This window comes from Pan troglodytes, chromosome 12 (genome assembly GCF_028858775.2).
Source record: "Pan troglodytes isolate AG18354 chromosome 12, NHGRI_mPanTro3-v2.0_pri, whole genome shotgun sequence".
NCBI classification, from domain to species: Eukaryota; Metazoa; Chordata; class Mammalia; order Primates; family Hominidae; genus Pan; species Pan troglodytes.
Window position 1 is genome coordinate 42,192,917 of NC_072410.2, and position 24,353 is coordinate 42,217,269.

The 24,353-nt window shown below is 40.1% G+C and overlaps 1 protein-coding gene across 9 annotated transcripts in view; it reads right to left on the reverse strand.

The window, feature by feature from the left end:
• CTNNA2 (catenin alpha 2) overlaps positions 1 to 24,353 on the reverse strand; it is a 1,472,650-nt gene that overhangs the window by 105,806 nt on the left and 1,342,491 nt on the right. For all 9 annotated transcript variants that reach the window (XM_054678551.2, XM_016948864.3, XM_016948863.3 and 6 more), the window contains 2 exons: positions 7,103 to 7,195; positions 6,114 to 6,270 (listed from right to left, as the gene is read on the reverse strand). In XM_054678551.2, the coding sequence (XP_054534526.1) occupies positions 6,114 to 6,270; positions 7,103 to 7,195 (250 nt within the window). The remainder of the gene's footprint in view (positions 1 to 6,113; positions 6,271 to 7,102; positions 7,196 to 24,353) is intronic.

Here is a 24,353-nt window from a genome sequence, read left to right on the forward strand (position 1 = left end):
TGTCACTATTGCAATTGTTTTGGGGCATCAGGAACCACGTCCACTTAAGAAGGCAAACAATATATGTCGGGCGTGTTCCGCCTGCTCCACCAAGATGGCCGTTTGCCATCTCTCTCCCTCTTCTCAAGCTTCTTATTCCCTGAGACACAACAATATTAAAATTAGGCCTATTAACAACCCTACAATGACCTTTAAGTATTCAAGTGAAAGGAAGGGTCACACATTTCTCACTTGAAATCAAAAGCTAGAAATGATTAAGCTTAGTGAGGAAGACATGTCACAAATCAAGAGAGGCCAAACAGCCAACTTGTAAGTACAAGAAAAAGTTCTTGAAAGAAATTAAAAGTGCTACTCCAGTGAACACCCAGATAAGAAAATGAAGCAGCCTTATTGCTAATATGGAGAAAGTTTGAGTGGTCTAAATAGAAGATCATATCGGCCACAGCATTCCTTTAAGCCAAAGCCCAATCTTGACCAAGACCCTAATGCTCTTTAATTCTATGAAGGCTGAGAGAGGTAAGGAAGCTGCAGAAGAAAAGCTGGAAGCTAGCAGAGGTTGGTTCATGATGTTTAAGAAAGAAGTCATCTCCATAACATAAAAGTGCAAGGTAAACCAGCAAGTGCTGATGTAGAGAGAACCTGTGGCAAGTTATCCTAAAGATCTAGCTAAGATCATTGATTAAGGGGGCAAACAAGTTTTCAATGTTGACAAGACAGCCTTCTACTGGAAGACGGTGCCATTTACAACTTTCATAGCTGGCTTCAAAGGACAGGCCGAGTCTCTTATTAGTGGCTAATACAGTTGATTTTTAGGTTGAACCAAATGCTCATTTACCACTTTGAAAATCCCAGGGCCCTAAGAATTATGCTAAATCTACTCTGCCTGTGCTCTATAAATGGAACAACGAAGACTGAAGACAGCACATCTGTTTATAGCATGGTTTACTGAATATTTCAAGTCCACTCTTGAAACCTACTGTTCAGAATAAAAATAATTCTTTTCAAAATGTTATTGCTCATTGAAAATGCACCTGGTCACCCAAGAGCTCTGATGGAGATATACACAGAGATTAATAGTGCTTTCCTGCTTGCTAACACATCTATTCTGCAGCAGATGTATCAAGGAGTCATTTTGACTTTCAAGTCTTATTATTTAGAAAATTCATTTTTTAAGGCTATAGCTGCAATAGATAGTGATTCTCCTGATGGATCTGGGCAAAGTAAATTAAAGGCCTTCTGGAAAGAATTTGCCATCCTAGTTGCCACTAAGAACATCCATGATTGATTCACCGGAGAAAGTCAAAATATCAACATTAACAGGAGTTTGGAAAAAGTTGATCCCAACCCTCATAGTCGACTTTGAAGGGTTCAAGACTTCAGTGGAGGAAGAAAGTGCATATCTAGTGGAAACAGCAAGAGAACTAGAATTAGAAGTGGAGCCTAAAGATGTGACTGAATCTGCAATGTCATGATCAAACTTCATGGATGAGGAATTGTTTATGTATGAGCAAAGCAGCTTCTTGAGATGTAATCTATCCCTAGCTATGATAGTGTGAACATTGTTGAAATGACAACAAAGGATTTAAAATATTATATAAATATAGTGGATAAAGCAGCAGCAGACTTTGAGAGGATTGACTCCAATTTGAAAGAAGTTCTACTGTGGATAAAGTGCTGTCAAACAGCATATCACATGCTACAGAGAAATCTTTTGTAAAGGAATAGTCAATCAACACAGCAAACTTGATTGTTATCCTACTTCAAGAAATTGCCACAGCCACGCCAACCTTCAGGAACCACACAGGAACCACCACTCTGATCAACATCAAGGAAACCCCCCCTACCATCAAAGAGATTATGGCTGGCTGAAGGCTCAGAATGATCTTTAGCATTTTTTAGAAATGAAGTATTTCTAAATAAAGGTATGTACATTTTTTAAACATAATCCTACTGCACAGTTAATGGACTACACTGCACTGTAAACATAACTTATTATATGCACTGGGAATCCAAAAAAATTTGTATGATTCACCTTATAGCAATTGGCATTTTACTGCAGTAGTTGGAACAGAACCGGCAATACATTCGAGGTTTGCCTGTGTTTGGAAAAAAGCCATACCTGTTTACATAGACATGAACATGAACTTTTTGGTCAGAAGACCATACTTGGTGTATATATGGATTTTTGAACCCCCTGTAATAACTTCCTCACCCCCATACTCTGTGCCTTCAGGTCTAGGACTTAACAGTTAGTAAGCACGCTAATCTAGTATATATCAAGGAGGGCAGTCAATTATTTAAAGGCAGAATACACACTTCATTCATATTTGCATTCCTGACAGTGGCCTATAGGCAGCAGGCAATCAAAAGACAGACACTGAATGAACATGCCCATTGAGAAGGGGCGATCAATTACACACTTTTATTCTGAGGTGTTTTGAAGAGAAAGAATTCATGAAGTAAAGAGAGAGAGGAATGTTGCAACTAGAAAGGAAAAGAGATGAAAATAGTAATAAAAGGCAAAAGTATCCTAGAGATTATTCCATTGCTGCGAAAAACTGCAATGTTTGGGTGGCACACTCTGATATCAAGTGTGGTATTTAAACACGTCATGAAACATTTGATTGCAACATATTTTATTGTAAACTTTCTTATATTTGGCAACATTACTATTTTAGAAATGATATAATTTTGTTATGAAAAAAATCAGTGATGACCAAACTATTTGACTGTTATAAACCATAAGGCTATAGATTCAAAACAATAAAGTTCACTGTGAATTTTTAAAAGAAAACAAACTTTAGACTGTAGAGTTAAAAAAAATTAGGAAAAGTTAAAAACCAAAACTCTTGGGCATTATGAGATCAAGTCAATAGCTTTTTCAGATCTTAGCTTCCTACTACTTTGTGAGCCAAATCCAAGAATTAAACTGTCACATGATTAATGCCAAGATGCTTATTTTAAAACACTATTAAAAATTGTAGGTTTTCCAAAGTGGGAAAAAGTTTGACTGTTATCACACAGTCATTTCACTTTTTTATGTGCATAGGCCACGACTGAAAATTGGTTTTGCTCCTGTAATGTTAATAGCTAGCATCATTGCTCCCCAAACTTGTTGCATTTCATATGGACAAATTTAATATCAGATACAGAAGTTAGGGTAGCATTAAAAAAACTACAGTCTTTTAAAAACAAAGATCTGTTTTTATTGTTTTTTAAATAGAGTTTCCTGACGAAAGAGATATTCCCCTAAGAAGAAACTGATACATAAAATAACATTAATGCCACTTCAAAATCTCTTGGGCCAAACTTGCAGTTTACTTACGGAAATGTTTGGCTGTAGCTCAGAGAGAAGATGAGAAGTAGTTTCCCTAGCTATTGGGCTGTATCCACAGCCTACCAGCAGGACAGAGTGGGCTGTATCATTATTTGTCAAACCCCGTCTGCGGAAAGGTGCCTGCTGCCTCTGACTGTCAACTCCAAAGGCATGCTCCAGCAGGCCCTGCCAAGCTGGCTCTCTGACAGCGCCTGTTCATTTTCCTGCCATGGCATGCCGTGGCACTTGTACCACTGGGGTTGGACTGCACAGTGTTATCAGCAGAAGCAAAAGCCTTTTCTTGTTGCTGGTAATAATGAGATGCACAAAGGAATGACAAGGAGAAAAGGGAGCAAAGAGGCAGGGCTCGGGGGAGGAAAATTAACAAAAGCTTTGTCCTATTGAAAAAGTCTGAGATAAGACCTCCTCACCTTGCTTGTCCCCACCCTCAGAAATTTTTATGCATGCATTTAAAGAATAGGTTGGAAAAGCTGTAAGTTCTAAAATGATTCCTCTCTGAAAAAGGCAATGTATAGGTATTTCCTATTGATTTGAAGGTAGAAGGGGATGCAGAAGATTTCCAGGGGCTGTCAGGATGGCTGTGTGATCTGAGGCTGGTTGGAAAGGGCTCCTATTTGGAGCACCATAGTTATCCTGGAAAAAAACTGACCATATACTATAAAGATTAGTATCAGTGGCCACCTTTCTATTCCCCATCAACCAAATTACGAACATACCTATCTAGGCAATTTCCAAATACCTTATGAGAGATTCATTTTGTGGAGGTATCTTTTACAAGATTAGGACTCAGCTATCAGCAAAGCAAAAAATAAAAATAAAAAAGCAGAAATGGGCCGGGCGCGGTGGCTCACGCCTGTAATACCAGCACTTTGGGAGACCAAGGCGGGCGGATCACCTGAGGTCCGGAGTTTGAGACCAGCCTGACCAACACGGAGAAACCCCGTCTCTACTACCACAAACACAAAATTAGCCGGGCATAGTGGCTCATGCCTGTAATCCCAGCTACTCTGGAGGCTGAGGCAGGAAAACAGCTTGAATCCGGGAGGCGGAAGTTGCTATGAGCCAAGATCGCGCCATTGCACTCCAGCCTGGGCAACAAGAGCGAAACTCCATCTCAAAAAAAAAAAAAAAAAAAAAAAAAAAAGCAGAAATGACAATATATTGAGTTCTTTTATCAGCTAAGCTCTAGATATGGTGATATTTAAATGAATAGTTGCTTTGACAAGTCATCAAAAACAAAGACCTTGGGAATAAAAAACAAGACAGGTTTCTGAAAGGGATTAGAGATTGGAATGAGAATGCCAGAGGTGGGAAAGGGAAGCTGAAATGAAAGCAGCAAGCACCAAAGGAAATTTCCATTCTATCTTGACATATTGAGAATTATACAGTTACTGAAAAGAGGATGATCTGGATTTTGATACCATCTCTGCCAAGTTACCTACCCTCTCAATGACTTAGTTTTCTTAAAACAAAACCTAGAATTAGTAGTACCTATTTTATAGAATTTTGATGAGAATTAAATCAAGCAGCAGAGAATACGGTAAATTCTACTCACAGGCCGCATGTTACATCAATGTTCCCATCTGCCTTGGCTTGCCCCATCATTGAAAAGCTGGATTTCTGATTATCCATCAAATCTACAGATTTGACTACTCAGTTCTCAGACAATCCCCAGTGGGAATTTATTATGTTTCTTCCGGAAAAGAAAAGACTGCAACTAGAAACATTTTCTAAACATGACAGCCCCCCTCAGAAATCACTTCCACACTGTTGCAGTCAGAGGTCCTGTCTGCCTGGTTCCCACCAACAGTGATGCAATGTCTCCCTCAGCCCTCAGTCAGCCAAGAACCAGCAGGCCATCAGGGCTAGTACTGCCTGAGTCAGTAGGTGTGAGTTCCACACACCTGTGTAGAATCAACACCTGGCCAATTTGAATTTCCAAGGGTCAGCTGGCTCTTTTAACACCTCACAAAGAAGGCTGATGTTTCCAGTGACCTCCTCCTCACAGAGATTCTTCCAGGTGAACTGGGCCAAATAAGTTAGGTCAAAAGCATTTGGAAAAATGTCCATTTGCTGGCTGGTAGACGAATCTTGAAATGGACTCCAAGAGTCCTGTTAAAGGTCAGACTGTCTCTGCAGTTATTCATGTCTACTAGCATCCTCCAGTCTGGCTTCATTTACAAAGAAGAAAGTTATAATTTCAAGTGATGGGCAGTTCTATTTTCTTTCACTCACTTCCTTCTACAACCTCATAGACAAGTGCTCAAAGCCTTGATAGCTACCAAGTCCCTGCTAAGGGGTAAGTTCTGTGGCTGATATCTCTCTACCTGTGTTATCACAAACCTTCACTTGTTGGGAAAAAAAAAAAAAAAAAAAAAAAAAAACTTAACATAGCCAAATTGGAGTAACTGATCACCTATTTTTAAGACATAAACTGTGTAGATTAATGAATCCCATATTCCCTGGCCCTTTTTTACGAGTGATTCAGATACATCAAAGGCCATCCTGCTTTATAAACTCCAAATACTAAAAAGGAATATAAGCCACCTTAAATAATGTATTCCCTTTTAATGCCTTGACTCCGTGTCTTGAAATAACATAAACACCGAAGCATCTAAGAGGGTGTTATAATCACATTTGCAGAGATGATCAAAAAAGCTCAAAGATCTAAGGAGTGCACCTGAAACACAGATCCATGACATTTGCGTGACATTCCTTATCTCGTTCAGTTACCCTCCTCCAGCTGCCTTGTAAGGGACCTGTTTGTGGTGATTACCTGAGACAGAGAGGAAGTCATCCACTGAGGTGATGTCATCCACGGCCTCTGTCAACACTCGGACCTGCTTCTCCCACTGGTCTTTGAAGACGTCCATGTTATCCTGAGCAACTTTGCTCTGTGGCCGGGCAGCCAGTGTCAGAGCGGCATTGATGACCTATTTGTTGGAAACAATCCAGGGACATGATGACCACACACTTCAAAAGAGGAATAAGCCGGTCAAAGACCATGTTAAAACCATGCACCCTGTACGTTCTACAGATAAGTGGGTTCTTGGTGTTCAGAAGGACAATCATCAAACACATAAAAGATAAAGTAGATTTTCAACTACCATTAATTTTTGTTTGCTTCTTTTTAAGACATAATAGTTTGCCTCAGGTTTCAAAAAGTATTTACTGGGCAAGTCTCATGACTTAGCACAGATACAGCAGAAATGCAACTCTTGCTTTCCACATGTGCAAGTTTATGATGTAGCTGCCGAGACAAGGTAAATAGATATGGAACATTTAAATCACAACCCAAAACAAATAGAACAAAGTCAACAGGAGTGGCGAGTATAGTGGCACAATCCCAGCTCCCTGCAGCCTCGAACTCCTGAGCCTCAGCAATCCTCTTACCTCAGACTCCCCAGTAAACTGGGACTACAGGAATGCACCACCACACCCAGCTAGTTTATTTTTTTGTAGAGATGGAGTCTCACTATGTTGCCCAGGCTGGCCTTGAACCCCTGGCCTCAATCAATCCTCCCACTTCAGCCTCCCAGAGCACTGGGATTATAGGTGTGAGCCACCATGCCTGGCCGCTGCCATGGTAATTCTGAAGAGACTGGTGTGGTTTATTCTTTCTGAGAAAGGTAGAACTTGAAACAGCTCATAAATGATGAGTAGCATTTTTGAGCAAGAGGAAATAGAGAAAGAAAAGGAGGGGCACAAGGGCTGGAGTGGAGAAGGTCACTGACAGGCTTTTGAAACAAAGTGAATGAGGCTTACCTGGGGACACAGGCTGTCAATCTGGGTGGCTGCCATCCGAACTAATTTCACCCCTTCTTCATTGTTGGAGATGGAACAGGCCAAATTGGCAACCTGTATTGAAGAGGGTTTTAGTGAATATTAGGTTGGGGCAAAGGGAAAGTATACTGTTGCTCCGCCTTGTACCTTCTCTGGCAGATGTCTCTTCCAGGAGAATTCTTTCAGAAATAAGATAAGGGTACCCTGGCCTTCATGTAGAACCAACTAGTACTACTTATGCTAATTTAGGCATTTCTGTCAGAAGAGGCATTTCACGACTATCAAGCATATACAAGGTTGCATTTTAACAGGGTTTTTGAACTGTTTTTTCTTATGAACTGCCTTGATCCGCCTACACTCTCTGGAGCCTCCTAAGACTCATCATCAAATGCAAAACCCTGTGATCTTGGCCGTATAAGTACTCAGTTCTGACCCTGTAGAGCTGAGTGAGAAGAATGCTACAGGCAATTATTTGGGCTTGAGAGACTCATAGTAAGCTGACAATTATGGTGCCCTGCCCCCAAAATACCCGATCTGCCTGAAAATTTTAGTCCACTAATAGCCAACTCAAATGTTATTAGAGGCCAGCTGTTATGAGCAATGTAACAAAAATGCTCGTAGCATTCAATACACAATGGCGGAATATATAGTAAACTACAATGTGCAGATCTAGTATAAAGACATTCAAATTTGATGGCCTCCTTGTTTTCTGGCACCTTCCATCTTCAAAGCCAATAGTTTTTTTTTTTTCCCCCCTCCTTGGTTCCTGGTCCAAATTTGAATGTCTTCTTTTCCCCTCTTCCTTGGTTCCTGGCTCCTTCCGTCTTCAAACAGTTGGCTCTGAAGATGGATGGGGCCAGGAACCAAGGAGGGAAGAGGAAGCAAGACATTCAAATCTGAATTTTAGGAACACTATGCTACCCCAAACAGCTGGACTGAATTCAAGTTCCCAGGTCAAGGGGTTCAACTTGTTGTTATTCCTTCTCTTGAAGGAGAGTTGGTAATTCAAGGTGAGATTGATTAGCCAAGGTCAACAGCCACAAAGCCACCATCAAAAGACCAATCAGTCCCATCAGGCTGGTATCGAGACAACACAAGAATGGGGATATGAAAAGTCAAAGAAGAGGAGAAGGACAGCAAGGGGTAGGAGCTATGGAGCAAACAGAACAAGTGATTAGCAGATGGAATCCCTGGAGTCTTGTGGCCACCTGCCTTTTTGGTATCCTGCTTATGTTTAGTCTCCAAAACTGGGCTGCTCTCCTCCCATTCCTGAATGCCCTAGGATTTTAGAATGTACCACCCATGCTTATAGTTCCTAATGTGAAAGAAACCTTAGGCAGTATGACATAGTGAGAAGAGTACAGGCCTGGAGATCGGGAAGTTCAACCACTGGGCATCTTTATATGTCACTTCACATTTTAGATTGCTGCTTCGTTATCAGCAAATGAGATGGGTTGAGGGTGATAGAATACTTTTAAAGATTACTTCAATAAACCATTAGTGTAAAGAATAGGGTTTTGGAGTTTTTAAGGGAGAAAGAGGATGCATTATAGCTATTTCAGTGAGAAAATGTACTAGGAGAAATTATGACAAGTGAATTCCAAACATTACCATTTAATTTCTTATAGTTTATAGTTTACCTTTGATTTTCATTATTTTACTTAGTTTTCAAAATAAGTGTGAAAAGACATATGCCTCATTAGGACCATTCACAGATACTGCATGCCATGGGCAGGAAGGTTCTTAGATATGGGGCAGGAACTAACGATGCAGGTCTCTTAACTTCAATTTCTTTGTTATATCATAATGTCTTCTCTCCACATTTTTATTCATCTTTGTTACATCTGTATTCTATATTCTGGTTCATTTTACAATCCAAGTGCCTGACTCAGTGCATGACACAGAATTGGTGTTTCGTACATGTTTATTTAATAAATTAAACAATAGCTTGTAAACTTAGTGTAACTTATTGTAGACAGTAATTTGGAATACACAATGGATAAATGGTGCCCTCAAAAATACAGTTGAGCTTCACCCTTAATTTGGCAAGACAAATGTTCACCTTCTAGCAGATGTTAACCAATGCTATGGTGTTAACCAATGGTTCCTACATTCTGATCTGTGGTACGAGTCCAGAATGCAGCTTCCCCTGTCCAAAGTGGCATATGGGGGAAAAAAAAAAAAATCAGGATAGTGGAGAATCTTCTAGAAAGATATATGTATTTAAAGTTCTACCTTTTAATATTCAATTAAATTTTTCATATATCTGCTTTTGAACAACCTCTCATTCTATGAAATAGTGATAATTTTAGATGATGGCTGTTTTTGCCCCGTACCATCCCTGCTTGCTGTGCAAAAGACTTGAGATCACACTTTTGCAAACAGTGAATAATTGCTAGAGTTTAGCACAACGACAATATGAAAACTTAAAAATGCCCCAAGAATCAGGTAATTATTTGCATTTCTGTAAAAAGCATAAGAAAATACCAACACGCTTAATGAAATAATGGATCCAGACCAAGTCATCAGTGGTTAACATTAAAAAAAGAAAGAGCGACAACCAGAGATCATGTGTTTCTTGACTGAGTGACATACCACTGTCTATGAAATATTCTTGCCAAAAAAAGAAAAGGTCAGCCATTTAGGATCAGTTTTCGATTTACAGAAAATTCAAGAGGAAAAGAAACATGTAAAATAAAAGTACATACACGCAATCATAAAAATCCTGATGGTTACAAACTGTTGGAAAAAAGACATAGATCTCATTTGTGTCCTGAATAGAAAAAACAAACTATAATATACATATATATATATGTAAATATGTAAATAAATAAGTAAATAAGACTACATTTATGAAACCATCAAGGAAATTTAAATATTTAACTAGACATTTGATGATACTGAGGAGTTATTATTATTTTAAAGCATGCTAATGGTACTTTTTTTTTAAAAGAGTCTATAGCTTTTAGAGCTATATGATCAAGATGTTTATTGACGAACTGATGTTTGGAATTTGCTTCACAATTATCTGGGGTTGGGGAAATGGGTAGAAGTGTAGAAAAAACAAGATTCGCCATTAGTTTATAATTGTTGAAGCTGAGTGACAGTGTATGATGGTTCATTACACATTCTTTACTTTGGGATATGCTTAGCATTTTCCATATTAAAAAACATTTAGAAAAAAAGTAGCAGCCACAAAGTATTATATCAACAGCTCTGGAAAACACTTTCTTGCATCTGTGCATGTCTCCAGGGAGCACAGTGTAAGCTAGGGAAACCTGAGTGTGGTTTGGAGTTGAGGCTTGCAGACAGTAGAGGGTATCTACCTGAGCACAAATGAAGAGTGCTGTAACTGGACTCTGTCAGTCACAACACAGCTCCCCAGATCGCAGAGCTTCCCACTTATGCTGACTGCGAGTCACCTGGCAGAAGTCGACCCTGTGGGACTTAGAGCTCAGAAGAGCTGGACTCTAACAGAGGGAAACGCTAACTAATAACTTCCACATAGTGAAAATAAACTTTTCTTTGTGTATCTTTTGAACTGTTTTCTCATCTTTTGTTTACATTAAACTCTATTATCCCTTAGGCCTAACTCCTCACCCAACAGAATCTTAGTAGGGGGAAACCAAGCTAGCAATGCTTGGCAAAAATAAAGAGCTGGCACCTCTTGATAGTCCTCCAGTTATTTATTCTCTTTAATTGTACTGATCCATAAATCCTAAAGTCTGGCAGCCTATACTCTGCAACGTACTCCTGCTATTTAATTCCACTTAAAACCCAGAATTTCATTCACCTTGTATTTTCTTTGGAAACATTCTGAAAATATTTCCAATATGATGCTAAGGATTTCAGTATCTTCAGAGGCAGGCTTACATATTTTAAGTTGGTCATGGGCTCTATCCAAATCCCTACCTTCCCTTTTTTCTTTTGGCTTATCTTTCTCTGCTTCTCACTGGACCCATTGGCCCAGTGGTGACTATCAGCTTGGTTTTATATATTTTGATTTCTAGAATTTCATCAGCAAATGATCCTTAGCTTCATTGCTTGAGGCAGTCCCCAATCAATAACGTAGCTTGGGCCAGATGCAGTGGCTCATGTCTATAATCCCAGCAATTTGGGAGGCTGAGGCTCCTAATAAGCCAGGAGTTGAAGACCAGCCTGGGAAATGTGGCGAAACCTCATTTCTACTAAAAACACAAAAAATAGCCAGGGTGTGGTGGCACACACCTGTAATCCAAAATTCTCAGGAGGCTGAAGCAGGAGAATCGCTTGAGACCGGGAAGCACAGTTTGCAGTGAGCTGAGATCACACCACTGCACTGTGTCCTGGGTGACAGAGAGATACTCCATCTCCAAAAAAGAAAAAATAATATAGCTTGAAATGCCAGCTAACATCTCAACCTCAACAACATCAGTCCAAGATAACTATACACAGTAAGTATCTCAAAATTGATTTTTTTTTTTTTTTTTTTGAGATCGAGTCTCATTCTGTTGCCCAGGCTGGAGTGCAGCAGCAAGATCTCAGCTCACTGTAACCTCCACCTCCCAGGTTCAAGTGATTCTCCTGTCTCAGCCTCACCAGTAGCTGGGGTTACAGGCACCCAACACTACGCCTGGCTAATTTTTGTATTTTTAGTAGAGATGGGGTTTCAACATGTTGGCCAGGCTGGTCTCAAACTCCTAGCCTCGAGTGATCCACTTGCCTCGGCCTCCCAAAGTGCTAGGATTACAGGCATGAGCTACCACAACTGCCAGTATCTGATAATTGATTTCAACAACCTGTTCTTTAACTAGATATCTGTTACAACATCAGACACTGTGGTAAAGTAAATGTCCTATTTTTTCAAAGCTAATATTTTATCCTACATGGTCAGTTTCTCATGATAAAGGGTGATAAGGGGAACTATGGAGGAGGAAAGGAATGGTGGACTGGAATTACTAGACATTTGAAAAGATTAATGTGACTGAAAAAGCAGACAATAGATCATCGATACATTGCAACCCCAAAGATGTTGAACAATACAATTAAATCTGATAGAATTTTGAAACCTGCTTGATGCAACCAAGCAGGAAACGTTTATGGGATATACTTGCTCAAATGGGCCCCGCCTCTGCCTTCTCCACTCTTGAATTATTTACAACTTAACTGAAGCCACGAGATTTAATCGCCTTCCTGGAAGCTTAGAAAACAATAAAGCATTTCATTAAGTATTAAATTTTGAGCAATTTAGATTGATCTGGGATTTCTGAAAGTGGAATAGGTCATGACTATAGGTGGTAGAGCTCGTTGGTGAGCTAATTGTACTAAATACCTACCAATCTGTTAGAAAGGAAAGCTCTCCTTAACTTCCGAGAGCATAATGGATCTGGGGAAGGAAAAGCTGAGAAGACTAGGCCAGTCTATCTCTGACTTAGTACCTTAAAACCAGTTATCTTGAGGGAAAGGAGGAAGCTTAGCAGCCATCATTAAATTGTGGGCTGCTGACCACAAAAACTTTAGGATTCCAGAAAAAGAAGAGACCAGTGCTGCTAAGTGGAATCAGTAAACATATCATGGAGAGGTAAACTATCCATCCTGCAAGATTTATTTTATGATTGCCTGTTTAGCACTACTTTCTAGATGCTCAATGAATATAATTTTTTTTTTTTTGCTCTTCTGGGCACACTTTGTAAGTATGTGAATACTTAACATTAACAATATCATTAGCAGAACTAGAAAGAACAACAACAACAACAACAACAACAACAACAAAAAGCAAGGAGAGCCTATGCCTATTTTTTGAAGAAAGTAACTTACTCCATTAATTGAATTTGTATTACAATTGGCATCTATCCTGTAACTCTTTAATAATCACCTCAGGAAGCCAAAAGCAGAGTGACAATATTCCTGATAAGACAGTTAAAAATTGACAAAAATAACTCAGGAGGCTGAGGCACAAGAATCGCTTGAACTGAGGAGGTGGAGGTTACAGTGAGCCGAGATCGCTCCACTCCACTCCAGTCTAGGCAACAGAGTGAAACTGCATCTCAAAAAACAAACATATGCATCCCTCATAAATATACATTGTGACCCAATAGCTACAAAGATAATAAAATAATACCTAGGAATACAATTTTCAAGGGATGTGAAGGACTTCTTCAAGGAGAACTACAAACCACCGCTCAAGGAAATAAGAGAACACAAACAAATGGAAAAACATTCCATGCTCACGGACAGGAAGAATCAGTATCGTGAAAATTGCCATACTGCCCAAAGTAACTTATAGATTCAATGCTATTCCCATTAAGCTACCATTCACTTTCTTTGCAGAATTAGAAAAAACTACTTTAAATTTCATGTGGAAACAAAAAGGAGCCTGTATAGCCAAGACAATCCTAAGCAAAAAGAACAAAGCTGGAGGCATCAGGCTAACTGACTTCAAACCGTACTACAAGGTTACAGTAACCAGAACAGCATGGTACTGGTACCAAAACACACATATAGACCAATGGAACAGAACAGAGCCCTCAGAAATAACACCACATGCCTATAACCATCTAATCTTTGACAAACCTGACAAAAATATGCAATGGGGAAAGGATTCCCCATTTAATAAATGGTGCTGGGAAAACTGGCTAGCTATATGCAGAAAACAGAAACTGGACCCCTTCCTTACACCTTATACAAAAATTAACTCAAGATGGCTTAAAGACTTAAATGTAAAACCCAAAGCCATAAAAACCCTAGAAGAAAACCTAGGCAATACCATTCAGGACATAGGCATGGGCAAAGACTTCACGACTAAAACAGCAAAAGCAATAGTAACAAAAGCCAAAATTGACAAATTGGATGTAATCAAACTAAAGAGCTTCTGCACAACAAAATAAACTAGCATCAGAGTGAACAGGCAACCTACAGAATGAGAGAAAATTTTTGCAATCTACCCATCTGACAAAGATCTAATTTCCAGAATCTACAAGGAACTTAAATTTACAAGAAGAAAACAACCCTATCAAAAAGTGGGCAAGGGATATGAACAGAGACTTCTCAAAAGATGACATTTATGCGGCCAACAAACATATGAAAAAAAGCTCATCATCACTGGTCATTAGAGAAATGCAAATCAAAACCACAATGAGATATCATCTTATGCCAGTTAGAATGGCGATCATTAAAAAGTCAGGAAACAGGGCGGGTGCGGTGGCTCATGCTTGTAATCCCAGCACTTTGGGAGGCGGAGTTGAGTGGATTATCTGAGGTCGGGAGTCCGAGAACAGCCTGACCAACATGGAGAAACCCCACCTCTACTAAAAATACTAGATTAGCCAGGTGTGGTGGCACATGCCTGTAATCCCAGCTACTCAGGAGGCTGAGGCAGGAGAGTTGCTTGAAATCAGCAGGCAGAGGTTGCAGTGAGCTGAGATCATGCCATTGCACTCCAGCCTGGGCAACAAAAGTAAAACCCCGTTTCAAAAAAAAAAAAGTCAGGAAACAACAGATGCTTGCAAGGCTGTGGAGAAAAGGAACGCTTTTACACTGTTGGTGGGAGTGTAATTAGTTCAACCATTATGGAAGACAGTGTGGCTATTCCTCAAGGATCTAGAACCAGAAATATCATTTGACTCAGCAATTCCATTACTGGGTATATACCCAAAGGGTTATAAATCATTCTACTATAAAGACACATGCACACATATGTTTATTGCAGCACTATTTACAATAGCAAAGGCATAGAACCAACCAAATGTCCATCAATGATAGACTTGATAAGGAAAATATGGCACATATACACCACGGAATACTATGCACCCATAAAAAAGAATGGGTTCATGTCCTTTTCAGGGACATGGATGAAGCTGAAAGCCATCATTCTCAGCAAACTAACACAGGAACAGAAAACCAAACACTGCATGTTCTCACTCAAAAGTGGGAGTTGAACAATGACAACACATGGACACAGGGAGGGGGAACAACACACGCTGGGGCCTGTCAGGGGGTGGGATGCAAGGGGAGGGAAAGCATTAGGACAAATACCTAATGCATGTGGGGCTTAAAACCTAGATGATGGGTTGAAAGGTGCAGCAAACCACCATGGCACATGTATACCTATGTAACCAACCTGCACATTCTGCACATGTATCCCAGAAGTTAAAGTAAAATGTATAGTCACCATTTAAAAAGGCAAGATGTTTTTTAATCACACAAAGAAAACCCCACACAGCTCACAGATCTTGATAAACTACATCGTGGCTGTACAATTCAGTTTTGTGTGGACACCGCCACAGAAAAGCAGCTCTGTCTCAAAAGTGCCACAGTCTTGTTTGAACACTCACAAGAAAAGCCAAAATGCCTGGAAGGCTGAGCTTCAATTAGACATTAAAAACCTCTGCTAATAAAGTATTTAGGCATTTAACTCCAACGTGATATGAAGTACATCAGAAAAATGAGAACATTTTCCCTTTTTCTGGCCTCGGAAATCAAATTACATTTTTTAATATTTGTGATTCTGTTCTGTTTGAAACACCAGCAAATATTCACTGCATTCAACTCCCAAACACTGAATCATTTCATTAATTTTTACAGCTTCAGGTATCATATTGGTGTTTTAAGAACACACTATTGAAATAAAGCAGAATAGCAATTCGAAGGTCCATAAAGCACTTGCTCCTCATGTTAATATTTCATCATCACTGTAAATTTGAGAATAAAATGAATTTATTTAAATAAATTCAAGGGGAATTACTTGAATTTATAGTCAGTCATGTGGTCATATAAAACCACAGAGAGGATGGTGGCACAGATTTCACACAAAACATTTTTCTCTAAAACTATTATCACAATGAAAAGTGCTGCAGTCTCCATCTGAAGGTTTATTCGTTTATCTGTGCTGATGTAATTAGTACACACGAAAATGTTAACATATATGCCTATCTTCTAGAGAACCTCAAGGTTCCTACAGAACATGACTCCTATAATACAGATGGAGTTTCACAATTCAGTAACAGTGGAAATGATAAACCTCCCTGAAACCTTTGAGAGGCAAGACAGAAGCAGCTGGTAGAAAAACAGGCTCAGCCTTCAATGATCAGCTTCCAGGAAGATGGGCATAGGAATAGGCTAAATGGCCACCATCAAAATTGGACTTGAGGAGAGTCAAGTCTGGCTGCCCAGAAGAATATTGTAGGAGTTGTCTCTCTTTCCTGCTGAGGTATTATGGAATCCTTTTAAAATGAGCAGCTACACACTGGCATAAGTTTATCAGCCTGATTAACAGTCACCGCAGTTCTAAAGGATAGAGGAAACTTAAACAGCAGGGATAATTTGATCAGGGAAGGTTGCTCAGTGGATGTCAGCAGCTGGGGGCTTAAGTACACTGGGGGACAGGAGGAAGTGGAATCACTTTTTCTTGCCTCTGTTTTAAATGACCTCTATAAAGCATCTGGCACTCTTGGTCATTCTATATAGTTTAATTTTAAAAATCATAATTGGTAAGACCTGGCCTTTGCAGTCAAGCAGCCCAGGGTTTATGTTCTAACTCTTATTCTCACCAGCTGGGTGAGACGTGTTGCATCTCTGAGCCTCAATTGTGTCTCAGTTATAAAATATAAATATAAAATATTACAATGTTGCAATAAGAGATTAGTTAACCCAGCACCTAGTAAGGACTTGACAAATGTTACCGCCATAAGATGCAATTTATTGAAAGGTCACTATAAAAGTGAAAATATATTTGAATGACATTATCCAATCATTTATCACTCATTGAATAAATATTGAGTGCCTATATATGACAGACACGGAAGATACAAGTAAAATATTACTTATGCCCTAGATGAGCTTATATTTTGGTGGGAAGACAGAATTTAACAAAGTAATAAGGGCATTAAAAGTTTATATTGTGATGAGTATTACAAAAGAAACAAGGGGAAGACAATGATAAAAACTGAAGGGAGCTCTATGTGATCACTTGCGTAGTTTATCCCTCAGTTTTGTATAAAGTTACAATTCTCAAGTTATAATTCTTTTTGTCACTGCTTATTTCAACCTGTTATATACCAAATATTTTATAGATTTTATATACACTTCTAACCAATATGTTTTAATGATTGAATAAGATTCCCTAATGTTGTTGCCTCATTGTTTGGTAAATTAATTCCTTGCTGTCATGCACTTAGGGGAGTCTCCAATGTTTGCTATTACCAAAAACAAAGTAATACACATCTTTAGGCATCTAGCTTTTGCTCCTGTCAGAAGTGAAATTTCTGCATCAGGAAAACTGTTATGGCACTTGTTTACCTGTGACCACAGTCCTTGCTGAAAGGTCCCTGGAATAAGTGAATTGCCAATTTTCCAGTGCTACCAGCATTGCATCCCATATTCCTCAACACTGTTTCTTCTTGACTTCTCCACCAACATATCATCCGAATGTCCTTCTAACTATTCGTTCTATAAACCACAAGTGCAAATCAGGATTGCTCAAGTAGCCACTTCACATTTTCCCAGCTAGACTGAATTCTTGCAGGACAGAATCCCTACTTTACCCCTCCACACGTATCTGGGATCACAGTTGCTGAATTCCAATTTTTTGAATTTACTAACTCCCACAAACTCTCTTCATGTTGTATAGAGGACCACTCAATTTGTCATAACTTAGTCATACATAGGAGGGCACTGAGTTCTATGATCTAGAATTAGGAGGAAGTATAACTTTTCTGTATCAGTTAATCGAGTAAGTTTATCATCAAATTAGCATACACCAGCTAATATCAAGTGAACCTTATACAACATCCTGCCACATGGTACAACGAAGAAATTTGTTCGTGGTCCCACCAGGCATTGTACCCTTGACTATAGTTATACGTCTATAAAAACACAGATCTGCATTTTCTAGAGCTCTTCTGGGATGAAGAGCAGCTCTTTTGCCTGTGTTCTTAGGGATACACACACCACTAGCAAATGCTGTTTGCATGCCTCTGCCCAAATTAAAGTGATCAGTCTGCCCTGGTGACTTTAATGGAGGTAATCACCAGCTCACATTCATGAACAAATTGATGTGCCCGCTTCATAGCTGAATCACTCAGCATAAATCTATACCCTTCATATATAAAAACCTCAGTGGCTTAAAATAATGCAATAAAGCATCACCTAATGCCTTCTTGATGCTGGCTCATCAATAATGTGTGGTTATGTGAAAAGGACAGGAGAGGCTTATCATGTCTTACCTTAAACCATGCCGGGAATGTAATGCCCTTTTAATTACTAAAGGCATCAGGGGATTTTGTTTTCTCCATCTTTACATGGAGGAACTACAATCTTGCAACTCTCCACTATTATTTAGTTTTCAGCATCTCATGTAAGTAAATGAAATCTCAACTTATTTCCAGTGAATAAAACATGTTGACCTTCATATATGTGGGCTGCATATTAGCAGGATGAAAACTCCAGGATCCATCTCTAGCAATGCAGGAGGGCTGCACTGAACCATCCGGTGCTTGACATTTAACGGAAGCCGAGGAACGTTTACAGAATGAAGATCCAGATGAATAAGTAAGTGCAGCTATTCTCTAAAACCTGGTCTCCTACATTTCCAGATGACAAGTGGAAGTGTGGAGTCAAGGCCATATCCACAATGCAGGATGAATCTAACCATCCTAACCAATATTGGATCTGTGACTACAGCCCGCTTCACACAGAATAAGGAAAACAGTCATGAGTCCCCAGTTTATGTCCCACATTGTCTTCTTTTTTTGTGGAGGGGATGCCTCCGCCAATTAAACTAGCAATCTTCCAAGGTTCAATTCAAAATCCACGTGTTGCTGAAGGCATCCCATTCACACAACCAGTAGAAATAGATCTCTTCCAAACACCTTCAGGCTTACTGGCTGTGCTACCCATTGCAACTTACCACATACTATTGTCTTATCCATTATTTATTATATGGATGGAGGATACCTACACACGGAATTAGATATATAAATCAAAGATATACACATAGCTAACATGTATCTTCAACTAAATTTCCACATCTTTGAGGATAATGGTTGTATTTTTATTTTCATCCTTGTGGCTCCCATGGCTCCCTGTCCAAGACCTTGTAAACAGTAGCTATAAACGTAGTTCCAAGGCAGCCTCCCTGTCATGGGTGCTTTCTTTCCTCCTGCTCCCATCTGCCCTTACCTCTGGGGTACAGCTCTTTCTTATCGCTGTTGGTTTACCTAGAAAAAGATGCTAATTGATTAATCAAAGTAACTATTCACTAAGGTCATATTTTCTTCTCCTAGGTAATATAACACCTTAATCTAATTAAGATGTTCCTGAGCCCTTTAGAGCTTTAAAAAAAACACACACACAAACCAAACAGTAGTTCCTTCTAATCCATGGGAAATACATTCCAAGAACCCCAGCAGATACCTGAAACCACAAATAGTACCAAGCCCTATATACATAATGTATTTTCCTGAACATGCATACCTACGATAAAGTTTAATTTATAACCTGGGAACAGTAAGAGATTGACAATAACTAGTAATAAAATAGAACAATTGTAAAAATATCCCAGCATTATTACTCTTGCACTTTGGAGCCATTATTAAGTAAAATTAGGGTTAATTGAACATAAGCACTGGGATACCTCTACAGCAGATCTAATAACCAAGAAGGATACTAAGTGACGAAGGAGCACATAGCCTCTACAGTGCATATGCTGGACAAAGGAGGATTGACATTCAGGGTGGATGGAGCTAGAGGGTGCAAGATTTCATTATGCTATTCAGAATGGCACTCAATTTAAAATGTATGAGTTATTTCTGAAATTTTCCATTTAATATTTTCAGACCACTGGTAACTGAAACTCCAGAAAGCAAAACTATGGATAAGGGGGGACTACCATATACTGTTGAAATTTCAGGCTCCCCAGGCAGGTTTTTGGGGAAATACATAAGGACAAGGAGTTTTTTCCTTAAACTCTGTCAACCCTATCTAAAAGTTCTTTGGTCTTTTCTTCCTCTGACCACCTGTTTCTATAAATAAAGTCATATTGGAACACATCTTTACCCTTTTATACATATTGCCTATGACTTCTTTTGCATGACAATGGCAGATTTGGGTAGTTGTGACAGAGACCATATGACCCACAAGCCAAGATCTCTTACTATCCCTTTACAGAAGAAGATTGCCAACCCCCAGTTTAGATGAAAACTTGGTCAGATTTAACCATTTAATTTTTTCAGACCTGTCAAATATGCCAAAGCATCGTCATAGCAGGAAATGAGAGAAGTATCAACTTATAGTATTTATGACACAAGTAAAATCAAAGTTAAGTGGATCGAGGAGAAGCACAGTTTCTTAAAGAATAAAAATATGTGCCCCTCCCAGGTCTCCTTAAAGCACTAAGTTCTGGGGCCAGAAAACAAACAAACAAATAAAAAACCAGGAGGAGATAGGCATGGAGCAGAAGACCCAGAAGGACCTCTAGGATATTCTCCACCATCCCAAACATTGACAAAAGAAGTTTGCAGGTGAACAGAGAAGCAATTCTGAGTCAGTACTGCCATCTGGCTTACCTCTCAATGTAGCACCATCAACAACCTCTTCCTGAAACTGGAGGATCACTCTAGAGGCCTCTCTAACCAAGAGGCCAATTGTGCAGCCTTTCATCTGTGGCCGTATCCTTCTTGGATATCCACTTCCTTATCACTTACTGCTCCATTCCTGGCTTTAGCAGTCTGTATGGGTAGCCCAAGACAAAGCCCTAGAGTATATCTAATAGAAGGTACTAGTCCTCATTGGCCCCTTGGTAAACACCTGGTCTGGCCACTGCAATGGTTACTGCCCGAAGGAGAAGTCCTGGGAACCTGTGTCACAACTCCAGAGGGTTCCTAAGTAAATCACAGCAATGGGAATATGGGGTAGGGGAGACAACCTGACTGCTGTCCTTGACCGCACCAGGGAACTGACTAAAGAAATGACCTTTGAACCAACTCATTCCCCTTAACAGCTCCCTCCCTGCCCTCAGAACCTGTAACCCCTGCCTCCTATTACCTGCATTGCCTCATGGACTCTTTCCAAGCTCAACCCCTCAAACCTGTTCGCTCCATCTTACCTGAGCTCTAGTGCCACCTCTTCTTTTCTTTCAGATCTTTATTGCATTTTCCCCCATGTTCTCTCATGAAGTTTTAATTCTCTCCTTAGTGTATAAGTTCAAGCTTGTTTGGGTGCAAAGCACAGCTCCCTTTTTCCATGCTTTCCCCCGGGGAGCAATCCCATCCATTCCCAGACCAGGTGGTAGGCCAGATCCCTCAGTCATCAGAGAGGGAAAATCAAAGAGTTCTCCATATCTGCTGTCTTAGGCTCATTAAACAGTGCTATCGAAACCATCCAAGTATTGCAGCACCATCTCTGATACTCTCAAATCCTCCTCCCACGTGGTCAGGCTCATCCCAGTTCTGCTTTCTTTATATGACTTCATACCCTTGTTCCTGACACCTGCTTCAAGTTCTCCTCTGCTTAATACCACTTATGAACAACGTTTCCTGGCTATCTAATGTCACTAACCCATCAGGAAGGTCTCCCCACTTTCATCATACTTGCAGCTATTAGTTTCTTCCTGTCTGTGTCCTGCAAAACACATACACAGTCTGACAAGGCCTCCTGGTTTTCATTGATAACCAGTGCTCTCACAAGTCTCTCCCAAGCTGGAAGCTCCCCTGTTGAGTGCCCTACAACTCTTCCTTTTATGGGCCACAAACTGCTACTGAGGGCTGCAATTGCAACAGCTCCTTGCTCAGCTCTGAAATCTAATATTTCCATGATGCTCAGAAAGCAGGGCAGAGCAGTGCCAGGGGGTGGGCAGGAGGGTTATTTCACATCACCTGGGGTTATTTCACGCCCTCTCAGAAAGGGCTCTGCCACATGGAGTCCCTTTTTTTCCAAGGTGACCTTCGAGTAGCCACTGCTGCCTTGTTGGGCAGCAGATGCATCCCTCACAGTCCAGAGCCATGGCCAGTAGTGGACCACAGATGCATTTGCTTTCACCTTCAGGCTCTCAGGAGACCATGGCTAGCTCTAGATGAAAGGCGCAGCTGCACTTTCAGAAGTGTACACAAACCCCGAGCCAAGGTTATGCTTGTAACCAACACCCGTAGGAGCAGGCCAAGCCCCATGGTGCCCTTCAAATGTGCCTCACCTTAGCAACTCTCTACAAGTGAAATGTTTTACTTTCATCCTCAGTAGGTCATTTTTACCCCCCTAGCTGAATCAGTCTGGGTGAATGGCCAGTCTGACCTTTCAATCTGCTATGTGAAATAAAGCTAAAGTTGGTGTTCTGACTAATAGTACCAGAGAGAAGCAAGTAATGAAATTCTATGTATCTTGCTTCTGTTTAGTTTTGTGCTCTAGAGGCTGGCTGTTTCGTTATTTAACCCCAGGCTTTTGCCTCAAATAGGCTCTGCAATTTTTTGTGGGATCCAAGTTTAGCAAGCATACTCATTGTGTGAACACCAATAATATTTTTCAGGTGCACCTAGAGAAAGGGAGAGAACAAAAGAGGGCTATAAAAATATTTGGAGGTCTTCATCAATGTAAGTGCTTAGTTAAATAAGCAATAATTGCAATTATTGTTTTAGCATTCCCTGAAGACAGAAAATTTAACTTTCAAATGTCTTAATACCTATTATTTCACAACAGATTATGTACACATAGATATACTTTTCCATTGGTATTTAGTTATAAACTATGAGTAGCAATCTATGTCTATGGGCCAAATATAGCCAGTGGCTCGTTTTTGTATGGTTTTAAAGCTAAGAATGGTTTTACACTTATAAAGGGCGGTTAAAACACCTACATACAGAAAAATCTGTGAGACTCTATGTGGCCTACAAATCTGAAAATAGTTACTATTCTTACCAATACAAGTTGGCTGACCCCAAAGTATGATGGTATACCTATAAAAACTACTCTGGTGTTTGTCTGCCTGCCCACCAGGACATGAGTTGCCCCAGATGCTCCAATCCTAGCAATCTTTGCCTCTGATCAAGGAAGCCATCTGTGCTCGTATTTCCCAAGTTCCTTTCTGGTTGTGTTCTTCAAAGAGAAGGATCTTTTTATTTCTCATCTCTTAATACTTGTTTATTTATGTTTACATAACCCCTATGTCACCATTCATTATTCCACCAGATACAGCTTTTCCAAAAGTCTAATCTGTCCTCAGGGACTGAAGAGCTACAAAGTTGGAGAATGTTCCAAAGAATATGTTAGAGACTCACGAAAAATCAGTGTAAAAACATGTCAGAGGCAGCAGCCCTCCAATCTGGGCAAAAACTCCCAAAGGGTCTACTTTGAAGGAAAAAGCCCTCTCTGGAATGAGTAATTTATTTTTATTTTTATTTATTTATTTATTTTTTTGGTGGGGGTTGCACCTTCTATGTGGTAGGACCCATGAGATTCATGATCATGCCTGAAGCGTGGAGTTGGGCTCACATTTCAGTGTGAGACAGTTTGGACGGCAGCTTTGGTACCCAGAGCATTGTCCACAGGCCAGTAGCAAGGGCAATACCTGGGGGCTTGTTAGAAATGTACGGCTAAGGGCTGGGCACGGTGGCTCACGCCTGTAATCCCAGCACTTTGGGAGGCTGAGGCAGGCAGATCACGAGGTCAGGAGATCAAGACCATCCTGACTAACACGGTGAAACCCCATCCCTACTAAAAATACAAAAAATTAGCCAGGCATGGTGGTAGGTGCCTGTAGTCCCAGCTACTCAGGAGGCTGAGGCAGGAGAATTGCTTGAACCCCAGGAGGCAGAGGTTGCAGTAAGCCAAGATCGCGCCACTGCACTCCAGCCTAGGTGACTGAGCGAGACTCCATCTCAAAACAAACGAACAAACAACAACAACAAAAATACAGCTAAGGTTGAGAACCACTGATCTATTCCAAACAAACTCTCATTTCCTTTCTCATGTGCCCCACATCTCCATCCATTTACCAAGAAGAATTTATTCTATAAGAAAATTTTCCCTTGGTCATGCAGCTAATTTGCTGCAAAATGGAGACCAAGTTACAAGCCTCTATATTTCTGTTATTCATAAATTTGGATGCACATTGAAAATGCCTGAGAAATATTAAAGATATTGATGCCTGGGACCCACACTCATAAATTCTGATGTACTCGTCCTTGTGTATGGACAAGGCGTGGGCATTTTAAGCCTCTCCAGCTAATCCTAATATGCAGCCCTGGTGGAGAACTGTCTCCCTATTTGA